Here is a 14,437-nt window from a genome sequence, read left to right on the forward strand (position 1 = left end):
GCATGTTGGATTTCACGGTCGAGTCTCAATCTGTCAGGGTTGTTTGCAGCCATTTTTCCTGGAAAAAAACTAAAAAATGACATCAGCCTGCATCCAGGACAAAATTAGAAAACAATATTAATTTGCATCCATGATATTTTTCGGATATGAGTCTCCAAATAAACTTGTATTTCTCAACAATGGCAGAAACCCAGATCAATCTTGCCCTAACCTACCAAAATGCAACCAAATGAGAATGCATGTCTCTAACAGTTGCCAATTTTGAATGTGACTACTACCTAATACATTTAAAACAACATATTTTACCTAATACATGAATCAAGACTCAAAAAGGTGAAATGAGAAACTTACTCAAAAAAGAGTTATGGAGGAAAAATGATGAATGTAGTGAGTGGAATGAGTTGGGATTTGAAAGCTTGAAGTGATTATAGTGTTGATCCTTGAAAAATAGACTGGAAGAAAGTTGCTCACGAGCTCCAATGGGGGTTTATAAAAGTTTTAGAAAAAGAAGAAGGAGAGGAGGGTTTGTCTGTACGAGTTATATAGAAATTAAATGCGTTTAGAGACGCATCTCTGAAAAAATCCCGAATTTGAAAATAAGGGTTAATCCGGAGATGCATCTGCAAACACACCCTATAACACATATGAAGATGCATCTCCGAATAAAATTTTAGAAAAATGAAGGACACTCGCCCATTTGCATTTATTTTGTGGAAAAACAGTGTGTCCAAAGACGCATCTCCGAAAATTTAGAATATTTGTAACTTTTTGCCAGAAGTTTAGGAGAACCTAAAGATATGGAAAAAGAAATTCCCATAATAAATAGGAAGCCCATTACCTAGCCTAACTGACTTCTAAAAAAGTTTTGGGGATTTCTTATCCCACCCTATGTGGTGAAATAACACCTTATGAAACCTTATAAAAACCTAAAAATGCCCTTAAGAATTCGGAGATGCATCTCCGTACGCACCTCATACACACACAACTTATTTGATTTTTAGTCACACTCCAATTTTATGACTAAATTTAGTCCAAAAGTGCATTTCCTGAGTGTCTCCAAAAATACATTTCCAAAACCTGTAAGAACCGAAATGCCCACACTGGTTTTTGTCTCAAATTCAATTTTAAATCTCATTCATTACCCAATCACGTATTAGTTATAGCTCTATTGATCATGGATTCTACAATGCACTAGTAATACACAAAAGTTGCCAACAAAATTAGTCAAACATCACTTTCGAAATTCACCTGTTTTTTTAATTAATTTTTTCCAATACCAAATTCCCAAATTTATCTTTTGAGTTTAACAAACTCATAATTACTCCATTCAACAAACCTACATTTTGCTCATATTCTGTTTTTCAATTAACTTATTTTTATATGTCTCTCTTCCCATTTTAATCTTTTCAGTTCATGACAAATTTTTTTTTATAGATTTTAGATATGTATTTTTGAAGACACTTTAAAAATATATTGGGACTAAATTTTGTCGTAAAATGGAGATGTCCCTCAAAAACGAATGATGTGTGTTTATATGATGTTCGTTCAAAGATATATCTCCGAATTTTATAAATATTTTTCACAAAGTATTCTAATATTCATAAGATACACTAAAAAAATCCTAAAAGTTTTGGACTATAAACCAAAAGAAGTCCAATGTTAAAAAAAAGCCAACTATTTTCTTTTAATAAATCCTTTTTTTCAAAAGAAAAAATTATCATCGTATACTTGTTTTATTTAAAATAAAATAAAATAAAAAGCTATGGTGGAGAAAGTGAGAAAGAGAAAACTTATACATGTGTTTGTCCGTGAATTTACTTTATAAAGAGAATAGAATATTGAAAAAACAATACTAAAATCAGAAGTTGACCAAACATAGAAATTGAGCCTAAAATAACATACAAATACTCATCATTTCATCTACTCACTCCACCACACTAGTTGTATAAATCCCCATCTCTTTCCTCTACTTGCCACTCTCTACTACTTACAAGATGCGAAGCATGGCGAGCTCACGAGGCAATATTGCCGCCATCGTCGGTGTGGGCCCCAACCTCGGCCTCTCCATCGCTCGCAAGTTCGCTCACGAAGGTTACACCGTCGCGATCCTTGCACGTGACTTAGGGAGATTATCAGAATTTGCGGAGGAAATAGCGAGGGAAGAAAAAGCACAAGTGTTTGCGATAAGAATTGATTGTTCAGATTCGAGAAGCGTGAGAGAAGCATTCGAAGGTGTTCTTTCACTTGGATTCGTTGAAGTTCTTGTTTACAATGCTAATTTTCAATCACCTCTTCAATCTAAGCCTACTCCTTTTCAACTTCTTCCCATTCAAACTTTCCAAACTTCTCTTGCAGTTTCATCTCTTGGTGCTTTCAACTGTGCTCAACAGGTACCTACCTAATTTGATTACTATTAATTAGTATAATAATTTGATTAAATTAATTTAATTAATTCTAGGTGCTGCCTGGTATGGTTGAAAGAGGAAAGGGAACCATTCTATTTACTGGCTGCTCCGCTTCTTTGAACGGCATTGCTGGATATTCTGAACTATGTATGTAATTCATTTTATTCATTATTTATAATTAATTGAGTTTAATTAAAGTTAAATAAATTAGTGACAGCATGCATGAATTATGAGACAGGCTGTGGAAAATTCGCTTTAAGAGCACTGTCGCAATGCCTTGCTAAAGAATTTCAACCACAAGGAGTGCATATTGCCCATATTATTATCGATGGTCTTATTGGCCCACCCAGGTTTGTTTATTTCTTCTCAGATCCTTCTTTACCTCTCACTCCACTACTTATATACTTGCATATTATGTTATGGGTGCAGAGGATCGGCGGCCGCAACGACAACGTCTCGGGGAGGAGGTGATCAGGGTGTTATGGACCCTGATGCATTGGCTCAAACATATTGGCATCTACACGTTCAGGACCGGAATGCATGGTCTCAGGAAATAGATGTTCGTTCATCCATCTGCTAGATTCTTGGTGCTTGCAATTTGCAACAACTACTCGCTTTTGCCGTCACTGGATGCCATTGCTAGAATGAACTTAGAATTAATCGATGATGTTGGTACTTCGTGGTGTACTTTACAACTATTATTGTATGTCAAGTAATTATTATTATTATTATTATTATTATTATTATTATTATTATTATTATTATTTGATGGTGCCATCTTTGATTTTTTTTTTCTCAAATGCCCCAATTTTAAATATCAATTTTTAATATATGTCGTTTTGAATAAAAAACTGAAATTATCTTTGTTTGTCAAAGATTATAAGTTGACGGAGTGCATAAGACTATTGTACATTAAAATAAAAAAAGAAATTCAAACCTCGATTGAATGAAAGATTGATCATCTTCTTTAAATAGAGCATTCTAAACAGATATGATAGAAAATACTCAGATCTAAAAAGGTTTGCATTTCTCATATTCATTAATACATGACAGATCTGACCAGACATGTCTAGATCTGAAAATACATTGATATAAAAAAAATTTGAAAATCATCCTAGAATCAACTGCGTTTGATACACAGATCTAATAAGATTTGTATTTCTCATATTCATTAATATATGACAGATCTGACCAGACATGTCTAAATCTGAAAATACATTGATATAAACAAAATCTGAAAAGCATCCTAGAATCAACTGCATTTGATACACAGATCTAAAAAGTCTGTATTTCTCATATTCATTAATATATGACAGATTTGACCAGACATGTCTAGATATGAAAATACATTGATATAAACAAAATCTGAAAAACATTCTAGAATCAATTGCATTTGACTTGTTTTTGTTAAATTGATCCATTTCTCAAAGACTCATGATATCTTATGTTAGGGGAGTTTTTCATTAGAAAAGATGAAACATTATTAAACTTCTTTTAAAAAACACATTTGTGAAACATACCACATATTCATACTCATGCTTACTATCTTATTAAGAGTTTTAACTTTTTAAAATCTACCTCTCCTACCTAAGCAAATAATTTTAAGGCTCATACATATTATAAAATAGACATTTATATTGAAATAAATAGAGTGTCAGCTACTAGTAAGTATCATGTTTGAAGTCCTACCATTTACTAGTATTATTTTCAAACATCAATGAAATATTAGTTATTTTTACTAATTTTTTAAAATTAATTTATTAATAAAACATTTTAGTCAATAACTTTATTAAAAATTTGCATAATCTTAAATGACTATTCATTAAAAAACAAAAAAGAGGAGTTTCTAGAAAACTATGATTAATGACATTGTCGTTAATGGGTCAAGTTGTTTGTATGGGAATGGGGTCTTATGGACCCAGCAGCTGAAAAGTAAAGCGGATCAAAGACATTGGAAGGGGACATGATTGCATGGATAAAATAAGGATTTCGTGTCCCAATTTTGGACATAGAAAACTATGTGTACTTGGTTTGGTTGAATCTCAAATAGTATTGAGTATTGTTCTTTTATTTTTTTTATTTTTTGGATAAACTATTACGAAAAACTGAATTTAAATTATATTTACTATTTTAATTTTTTTTTTGGTAAACTATCCTTTAGTAACAATAAGTTGTATTAATCAAAATATATGACAAATCCAAAACTACAACCAAATGAAAAGAGAAACAAAATAAGATCCAAAACTAATTGATGATTGTGTTTCTACTGATTTGTTTCATATTTAAAATAAAGAATAAACAGATCTAAAATTTAAGCAAGAAAAAAAAGCTAAGTAAATGAAAATTTGTTATTTTCATATCTATAGATGAAAGAAGAAAGTGACAAAAAAATAAAAAAGTAATTATAAAAAATTGATCAAAAACAATAAAAATTAGAAATATTTAAACACACATGATAAAAAAACAAGTTCTTTTTACTTTTTTGTATGCTTCTTTTATTTTTTATTTATCATTTTTTTAAGAAATAAAAAAGACAAAAATTATATAATTACAATGAGAGAACATGAATATCAGAGATTAAATTATTGTAAACTTATATCGACAAAGAAATTATCTATGTGACACATTCATGGATCATGCACATCCTTGATGAATCATGAGAGAAAAATTTGCGACATATAATTTGATTGTTTTAGTCATACGTTGGTAGTGTTTGTGATAACACCCATGAGTCGTGCACATCCTTGGTGAATCATAAGGAACAAAATTTGTTAAAATAATTTATTCTCATTGAAAAATATATCACATATATACTACATTATGATGCAAAATGTATTATATCTATATAGCCAAAAGAAAACTTAATCAAGAGACTAAGTCATTGCTTATTGATTTCTAGGTGTGTTGACACGGTGCACAGTGGTCAACTTCACTCTTCACCATAGTCCTCATTTGTACTTGTCAGGTCAAAATGATTCACACCATATTTTATCGTCTTATCCTTTGGTGGCTTGATCGCGACTTCTTGTAGTTGCTTGGTGAGCGAGGGCAAGTTGATTTCTATCATATCCTCTTTGTTTTCCCCCATTGCGAAATCCTATAATACTTCGTGTCGTCGACAAGTCGGTGCATGTTGTCACCGACTCATCAGGAACCTTGTCATACTTAATTTTCAACTGGACCAAAGAGGCTACCATGTCCAACATTGTCGCGAAGGGTCTACCAATGCAGTTGTATACAGTTTTTCAAGAAACCATTAAGAATTGCAAGCCAACCGTCCTTGTGTCCTTCTTTTCCCCTAAGGTGAGAATTAGCTCAATGTTCTCCCAAGGGCGAGTGACAATGTCATTGAAAGCTTGTAGGAAAACTCCCTCAAACAGTCAAACCTTCTCCCATTTAAGCTCCAATTTTCTAAAAAAAATTGTATACATGATGTCACATTAACTTCCCCTACCAATGAGAATTATAAACACATCAAATCTCTCTTTTTAAGTGAAAAAATATCTCTTTGGTTCGTGAAGATCAACTAGTGAAAATCTCCACAAGGACTCTTGAGCTTAGCCCGATTAAAAGCTTTATCGGTTCGAGATTATCCCCGTTAAAATATCTCTCGGTTTTTGAGTTCATCATATCATAAAAGCTCATTAGGTTCGAGATCAACTTGATAAAAATATCATATTCTTTCGTGGTCAGTCTATGCAAAACCCTAGTTTGGTTCGGGGGATAACCAACTCAAAACTCCGTATTGGTTCAAGATCATCCAGTGCAAAATCCATATTTTATTTGGAGACTAAACACTCTAAGCCTTGTTCGGTGTATGGCTAGAAGTTACCCTGAAAAACTTCATTTCTTGGGTAAAGTAGAGCTTTTATTTTTATTTTTTAACTTTTTTTGGTAAGGGCTCTCTTTTGGTATGCCCCAATTTATGACCAAGGAAAGTTTTCATTTGAGATTCCACCTAACTTTTAACTATCTCGGAATCTGAGAATAGGCCTCTCTGGTTTTCCTTCATAGCTTGCTCCCTCCTCCTTTCTAACCGCCATTAGCTCAATGATTCTTCTTTTTATCGTGCCTTTGAAGGGGTTCTTTGATCGATGAGGGACCCTGATGATGTATGTGATGTTTTAACATTTCCCTTTATGGTGTTTTTCTTTGTCGTCACTGCTATCCTTATTTCTTTTAGCCCGCTGGTGGCTTCTATAGTCTAATTTTGGGATCACTTTTCCAAAGTAGGAGATTATTCTTTCTTGATATTTTGATCTTCCTTCCGGTTGGCCTCTTGGGTGTACCGGGTATATCAACCTTTTTTAATTAGCTCCGTATGAATTCTTCATGTGGATGCATTTGTTAGTGTTGTGGTAGTGACTTTTGTGAAAACAGAAGTACTTCAATTTATCTGTCTTGGATGATTCCTTAATCGAGTAAGGTTTCTTGATCTCGACTTTTTAAAGTTAGTTTGTGTGCATGGTTGCCAAATTTTATCCCTTTATGTGTTCAAATGAGTGTATAATGAGAACTTGGCCCAGGGTCCTCAGTGTCCATTATCTGGACGATGATTGGAATGTTTTTCATATGCCTGGGTTTATTCAGGGTTCCTTGTTCCTCAACCTCTCTCTCTCTCTCTCTCTCTCTTTCTCTCCTTCTTTGGCTCTGATTTCTTCTTTATAGTTAATATAAGGTGGTCTTTATCCAACCTATCATTTAAGCTAATTGTGTCACTACTACAAAAAAATACATTTAACCTCGGGTGAGAAGGGGATTTAACCATAGTTACACAAGCGAGGTAATAAAGAGCGTCATGAAAACTTGACATAATGTCCCATACTAGATGAACAACTAAGTGAACCATAATGTCAAATAATGATAAAGGGAAAAAACATGTCTGATTGACAGAATATAATTGAAGCCTCGTGTTCCAACTTATCTAAATTTACAAGATCAATGACTTTACTATATATATCATTGAAGAATAAGCACCATCTGGTTATAGTTACCTTTACATTGTTGCATCAAGATATGAAAATCATGATATTTTAAGCCAACTAATTTGAAATATTTCATTGGTACAAGGTTCTTCACATTTGATGAGTACTATTGGGGAACTTTGATCCCTTGCAAACAATCGCAAAAAGTTTTTTTTTCTTTTTTAGACAGAGTGTGATATGCTAGGGGAAATATGTTATATTTCCTATATCTTTTGGGGCTAACTCTTGTAGTATACCCATCACCACCATATATTTACGGAATTTTTTAGTATCTTCTGTCTTGCCTTTAATGTTGAGAATTGTTCCAATCAAACTATCACATAGATTTTTCTCTACATGCATCACATAAAGACAATGTCTTACATCGAGACTAGACCAATATGGAAGATCAAAGAACATCAACCTCTATTTAAATATTTCCCCACGGGTCCTTTTGGTGTCTTTCCAAACACAACATTAATTTGTTGTTGTCTTTTATAAACTTCCTTCCCGGTTAAGGGCTTTGGAGCGATACCAAACTTCTGATTTTCATTAAAAGCCTTCCACAATCTATGGTATGGATGATTAGGTCTTAAAAAATTTCGACGCCCAAGGTAAACAATCTTTTTTCCATTTTGTAATTGGTGGAAACATGTATCATCTTCACATATAGGATATGCTTTATGTCCCTTGACGCTCTACCCATATAAATTACAGTATGCAGGAAAGTCATTAATTGTCCAAACCAACATGGCACACAGATTAAAGTTATCACTTGTATATGCATCATCAACATCAACACATTCCTCCAACAAAAGTCTTAAATCTTCAATCAATGGAGTTAAATAAACATCTATTCCATGCCTTGGTTGTTTTTGGACTCGAAATCATCAATAATAACATCATATATTTGCGCTTCATGCACAATTGAAGAGATAGGTTGTAAATTATGAGAAGAAAATGCCATGAAGTATGGTTAGTACCCAAATTACCAAACAGGTTCATTCCGCCGGTGGCAAGTCCAAGCCTAAGGTTCTTTGGCTCAACGAAAAAATATGGAAATAACAAATCAATTTTCTTCCATTACAATGAATCAGCTAAATGGAAATTTTTTCCATCACATACTCTTTCACCTTGGAAGGAACACCCTTTCTAGTTACATCACCATCATCTTCAACACAATTGTCATTCTTCTTGTAGTGTGACTCCCCACATCTCGGACACTCCTTCATGTTTTCATACTATTTCCTATATAATATGCAATAATTACGACATGCATGTATTTTGATATATTCCAAACCCATTGGACATAATATCTTCTTGACCTCATAATTATGGTTCAACACCATGTTACCTTCTAGAAGCATTTATTACAATAATTCAAGAAATTCAGTGAAACTTTTATCCGTCCCCCCACCATTTGCCTTAAGATTGAATAGTCTTAACACAGTTGACAGACAATCTTGTAAAATTTTTGTATCCTGGATATAACGACTCTTTCATGTATCTTTGCAAAGTTTCTTCCACATAAGATTTCTTAAAATCATTTACTCCAATTTCATGAATCATATATTCTAGAGTATCATTCATAAATTCACCAACTTCAAATGTATGCGACACATGCCTTTTTTTGTCACTTCACCATGCCAAACCCATTTCTCATAATTTTGAATAATTTTATCACAACCTAAATAATTGAATATAACATCCTTTGGATGTTTTTATGTATTTAAGCAATTTTTACAAGGACACCAAAAAATCCAATTATCGCTAGGAAGGTTTTTTTCCCTTACGAATTCAAGAAATTGAATCACTTCATTCTCAAACTCTTTACTTAATCTATTGGATTTCATCCAACTACGATCCATAATCACATACAACATATGAAAATAAAATAAAATCGTACACAACTAATAACAATTAATCGAGACATTTTTATCCTACCGGAAATGTGATGAGAGACTAAAAGAAAAGTGTTGGTTTGAGGTTCGAGATTGCTTCCTCCTTCGAGAAGATGAAGAATGGTGTTTTAGTTTATTAGGTGAAAAAAAGAAGAATGATGCTCCTTTCATTCTCTAGGGCGCAAAATGTGAATGAGACTTAACATTCTGATTACGGAATAAAATATTATTTAGAGTTTTCATCTCGGTTTTTGAAAAATTGAGGGAACATAACCGAGGTAAAAATAATGTTCAATTTAATTAAATAAAATATTGTTTAGAGTATTCATCTCGGTTTCCTATAAAACCGAGGGATTAGATGATTTATAAAATATAGGCTCCTTTTTGGTTCTAAATAAAACATAAAATTGCAGGAGCTGGGAATCGGAGCTCAAACCCAGAGAAACATTTATGTCATTTTTTTTTGTAAAACAGAGGTTTTAGATTTAATTTTGAAACAAATATATAAATGGCGCTTTCCAGGTTATTTGACCTCGGATTTTCAGCGGACGAGCTAAAAACTTTTTCATGAAATGTATTATTTGTAGTAATGTATGAGTTTATGTGCTTGCAAGTATAGTCAAAAAGTGATCTAAGATGGTGAAGTTTCGAGATAGCAAATGTGCGACTTAATTAGTAGTTTCTTAGTTTTAATTATGACTGCAATTGAAGTAAAGTAATTGCTGAAGATAACTCAAAATTTCAAAGATGTACAAGATGGTTGATCAAGCTACCTCCTAAATCAAGCTAGACATTTGTTTAAATTCAACATTGTAGTCCAATGACTTTCAAGTTAAGACTTAGGTTTCAAGGATCACTAGTTGTTTAATCTTTCAAAGTTTTAAATCATGATAATCAATATGAAGATATCTCAAGTGTCGTCAAGAAGACTTAAGTTTCTTGTGTGATTCCAAAGTCAAAGATGGATGGGAGGTGTATGAGTAAAAACACATGGGCCATAAGCCCAAGCTCCAACACTCTCACACGCCAAAATCGAGTTCACACGTGACCAAAAGCGGCTCTCTCACTTTCAGCGAATGGAGTGCTCGTATACGCCTCCTCAAGAAAATCAATTCCTCATTATTCTGGTATTCACACGATCATCAAGCCGGCTCATCTCAGCTCTAAACGAAAATGCGAAAAAGCTCAAATCGAAAACATAAACTCACCTTCTGCGCCGGCGAGTTTCCTTCGTTGACCGTTTGGATCAATGTGTCCCTCACCCTAACTTCTTCAATTAGTGTCGCCTGCGTCGTGGTTGCACGATTGCATTCTGTCGAATCCAGATGAAGATTGTTGCATTTGCATCGTGATTGTAGACGACGAGTGAAGTGTTGATGATTCACGACGAAAAGCGAAGATGGTTGCTGAGTTCTTGAAGAGTGAAGAGGATGCTTCCGAAGCTTTGCCGGTGAATCCAAATTTGGCGAAGGTGAGACCCTCTAAGTTCCCGTGAGTTTTTCCTTTATCGTCCACTATTATGATCTTTTGTTTTCGATTTTTTCTCCATCCCCTGATTCTATTATGTGTCTTGAGGGTGGTTATGAATTGTGGTTCAGATTCTGTTATTAAGAGTTGAGGAAAGATGAAGTTAGAGAGGATTTTGGGGTGGTTCTTTCATGTTCGAAGGATGATTGGGAAAGCTGTTTATTGGGAGGGATTCGGAGAGAGGATGAGAAGCTGAACGAGAGTGTGCATGAAGATGGAAATCTCAAGAGTGTGGCTTGAAGAATGACTTGAGGTGGCGACGAAGAAGAAGATTGAAAACTCTCTAAAAAAACATTCTGCAGTGAGGTATGCCCTTTTATAGGTTTCAAAGTTAGTTCGAAACTTGATGAAGTTCGATGGTTATTCAGTTAGAAATCTCAGTTGAAAAAACGGACTTTTCTGTTATGAAAGTGGTTATAGTTTGTTAGAGTTTGTGGATTGGTTGTTATGTTAGTTACGAACGGTTACGTTAGTTACAGAATTCTGTATTGGTTTTATTGTATTAGTGGAAACTGTTAGTTAGAGTTTGTTATCATTCAGTTAGGATGAGGGAAGTCATAGGTTGAAGAACTACGTTAGAAGAGGGTGATTTTGAAGTTAGTTGGAAGGGGAAGTTAGAACTAGTTCAGAATTTCTGTTTTTTTTATGGATTATTAACAAGTTTTATTGATGCTTGTTCTGTTACAATACTTTGCATTGTCATGATTTAACTGCTATGTACTGCTATAACTGTTGCTATCTCTTTCCTAAACAAAAAATCGTGTAGCCAGGATTTGTAGCAAACTGCTCATACGCATTCAATACTTGTAGAGTGCCTACTGTCGAGCGAAGAGGTAGAGAAAGTGCGGCCTTCAATCTTGCTCACAAGGTGTTCGAGAAATCCTTTAACCAATGTTTTGCTACCTTTTCTTGATTCTGGCTTAAACTTATACTTCTTACTGCTTGAATTTTTGTCATTGTACGACTGTTGCTAGTTATGTTCACATCGCAGCTTGTGAATTGTTGCTTCTCACTTCTTCCGTCATAACTCAGAATGAGTTACTTCAATTTGTCAACTTTATGAAGTGGTTGAATGGTGAACTAGCTAAGAAGGATATGGATGATGCATGTTTGGCTTGTAGCATAACATTGGAGTCCTGTAGGTGTGATGTAGAATTGGTTAATTGCTGCAGAATTTTGGACATGGCATGCTCCTGTACATAACAGGTGGTATGTTCATGGATCATTGTAAGGTTCAATTTGGTCATATATGGACTTTGCATTGTATGGCATGCTAGGAAATGTTTAGATTAACATTAATGATCATTATGTCATGAATTTTATGGGATGTATGTAAACGTATGCTAATTATGTGTTATGATTTTGTAGGAGACACTCATAATGAAAGGAGGCGAGGCTTGACCAAAATGTTTCAACATGGCTTGGCAAGGCATGGTATGACATCAAGTTTGAAGAATTTTTTGAATGATAATTGTAAATGACAATGTGAATTGGTTTGAAGATGTATGGTTCATGTATTTGGAAATCAAACATGTATGGCTTATGTGATTAGTAACTTAACATGGTTGAAATTGTTTGTAACTTTGAAATTGAATGGTGGTTTTTAAATGAACACGTGAATTGAAATGGTTTATGTATGTTTGGAAAATTGAAAACATAATGGAATGGATGTATTATGAAAATGAAAGTATTGAAAATGGTTATTGAATGGTTTCAAAAATGTGAAAAGTTGGGAAATTGAAATTAAGATAGGATTGATGTATGGTGTTCATGATGAATGGGATTAATGTTAATGGTTTAATGATGAATTGGTTGACTTTGGTCAATGTTGATAAAAAAGTCAACTATTGACCAAAGTCAACAATTTGCCAAAGTTCGACTTTTCTTTATAATTTTTCTATTATGGACATTTGTGATGTAATATAATGAATTGAAATGGTATTTTGAATGAAGTGAAATATTGACATGTTTTGGAATGAATAAGACAATTTGAATGAAATTCACGTGAACATGACTTGAATGGAAATGCATTGATGAATTTGAACATGAATCTCGTATGAACTACTTGATATGAATTGAGATAAACAATGACTATGACTTTCCAAGATTTGCAATGGATTGAAATGGCTTTAAACATGAACATTATAATGAACCAAAATGGATTTGAACATGAGCATTGTACTATGGACATGGATTTTAAAATGATCTTTGAAGAAACCAAATCAAATACTTTTGATCAATTGAATCCTTAAGATCATAAGCATATGATAATACATGAACCAAATGGACCAAAATTTATAGATGAATCAAGAATGCAAGCCCTTATGAATTATAATGGACCAAGATAAGCAAATGGACTAAAATAAGCAATGCATCAATGCAAACATGAATCAATGACCAAAAACCTAGGAATTTGAATGTACCATTGGCTTAGAATCAAAACTAAAGATCCAATGAAATGATGCCCATGACAAATCTTGAATCAACCAAAAACCCTAGCAAGGACCAAAATAGTGAATATGACCTAAACAAAGATCCATGGGCCAAACATCAATGGTATGAATTGAATTTGTGAACCATGACATAAGAGCATGAGCAAACTATGAGCATGTGGAGATGGTAGGTATGGGCTAAGCATGGAAACAACATGAATGTATAAGAACAAAAGGCCATGGGGTGATCAAATGAAATTTGGGTCGTGGGGCATGATTAGGGTTTAGTAGTCAATGTCAGATATCCCCAAAGTATAACACCAGACCCCATAGAATCAAAGCCAAGAATTAAGGTTGAGATGCCCCTATGAACAACATGGTGTACGCTTCAAAAGTCAAGGTCCTAAAGAATCAAGCAATTAGGGTTTCAACCCATATGATGAGGAAAACCTCCACCTTCAGGCCAAAACCCTAATTTTCATTGACCACAACCTTGAGTGTATGATGCCTGTTGGCATGTATTAATCATGAATGAATGATGCACATGAATGAGGCATGAATGAGTTTAGATAGATCTCAAGTTATGGGTCAAATGAAAAGCAAAAAGGGAGGGCAGATTTTTGGGTACTACATTCACTACCAACTAAAACAATTGCATTGTACTTCCAAGGAAAATCCTTAGAATTCTGATAAGGAAACGGTGAGGAACATGAAAGAAAATGGGTTATACTTTCTTTATCGAAGCCTCTATTTGTTTCTTGCGATAAACAATCTCAATTGGATCGATAACGTAAACTTCCCCAAGGTTTTCTCCCTTGAAAACTGCAAGACACCTTAATTCATTAACTCTTGGACGCAATCCTTGAGTTTTTCACATCTGTCAGGCTCAATCTTGCACACCTTACAATCATCATGCACACCTGCCAGCACATCGTGCTTCTTCATACTTACTGAGACATTTGACCAATGAGTCTTCACATCATCTACCAAATTAACTACCTCTGTACTGTCTTTTTCAAGAATTGCATTTATCGTCTGATTGCCATGATTAGGAAATGAATTAGCCTTCACATTTGGCTTTTCTTCGGTGAAGGATAAAATATTCAGATCAATAAGCTCATGTACTTTGTTTTTGAACACATAACAATCCTCGACTGTATGCCCAATATAACCTGCGTGAAAGGCACATGATACATTGGGGTTGTAGG

General features: G+C 33.9%; 1 protein-coding gene and 1 long non-coding RNA gene across 7 annotated transcripts; both read left to right on the forward strand.

Annotated features, from left to right (window-relative positions):
• Positions 1–1,839: 1,839 nt before the first annotated feature.
• LOC127135336 (very-long-chain 3-oxoacyl-CoA reductase) lies at positions 1,840–3,185 on the forward strand. Its single transcript, XM_051062075.1, has 4 exons — positions 1,840–2,390; positions 2,459–2,552; positions 2,644–2,755; positions 2,835–3,185. The coding sequence occupies exons 1-4, from the start codon at positions 1,995–1,997 to the stop codon at positions 2,983–2,985; spliced, it is 753 nt and encodes a 250-aa protein (XP_050918032.1). The 5' UTR covers positions 1,840–1,994; the 3' UTR covers positions 2,986–3,185.
• Positions 3,186–10,308: 7,123 nt separating this feature from the next.
• On the forward strand, positions 10,309–12,434 carry LOC127074472 (uncharacterized). 6 transcript variants are annotated; one of them, XR_007786011.1, is made up of 4 exons: positions 10,313–10,741; positions 10,869–11,103; positions 11,564–12,024; positions 12,166–12,434. It is a non-coding gene; the product is annotated as an uncharacterized LOC127074472 (long non-coding RNA). The 6 variants fall into 6 exon arrangements; XR_007786012.1 differs by having other exon boundaries at positions 11,568–12,024; XR_007786015.1 differs by having other exon boundaries at positions 10,309–10,741; positions 10,869–12,029.
• Positions 12,435–14,437: the final 2,003 nt, after the last annotated feature.

Source organism: Lathyrus oleraceus, chromosome 4, assembly GCF_024323335.1.
Source record: "Lathyrus oleraceus cultivar Zhongwan6 chromosome 4, CAAS_Psat_ZW6_1.0, whole genome shotgun sequence".
NCBI classification, from domain to species: domain Eukaryota; kingdom Viridiplantae; phylum Streptophyta; class Magnoliopsida; order Fabales; family Fabaceae; genus Lathyrus; species Lathyrus oleraceus.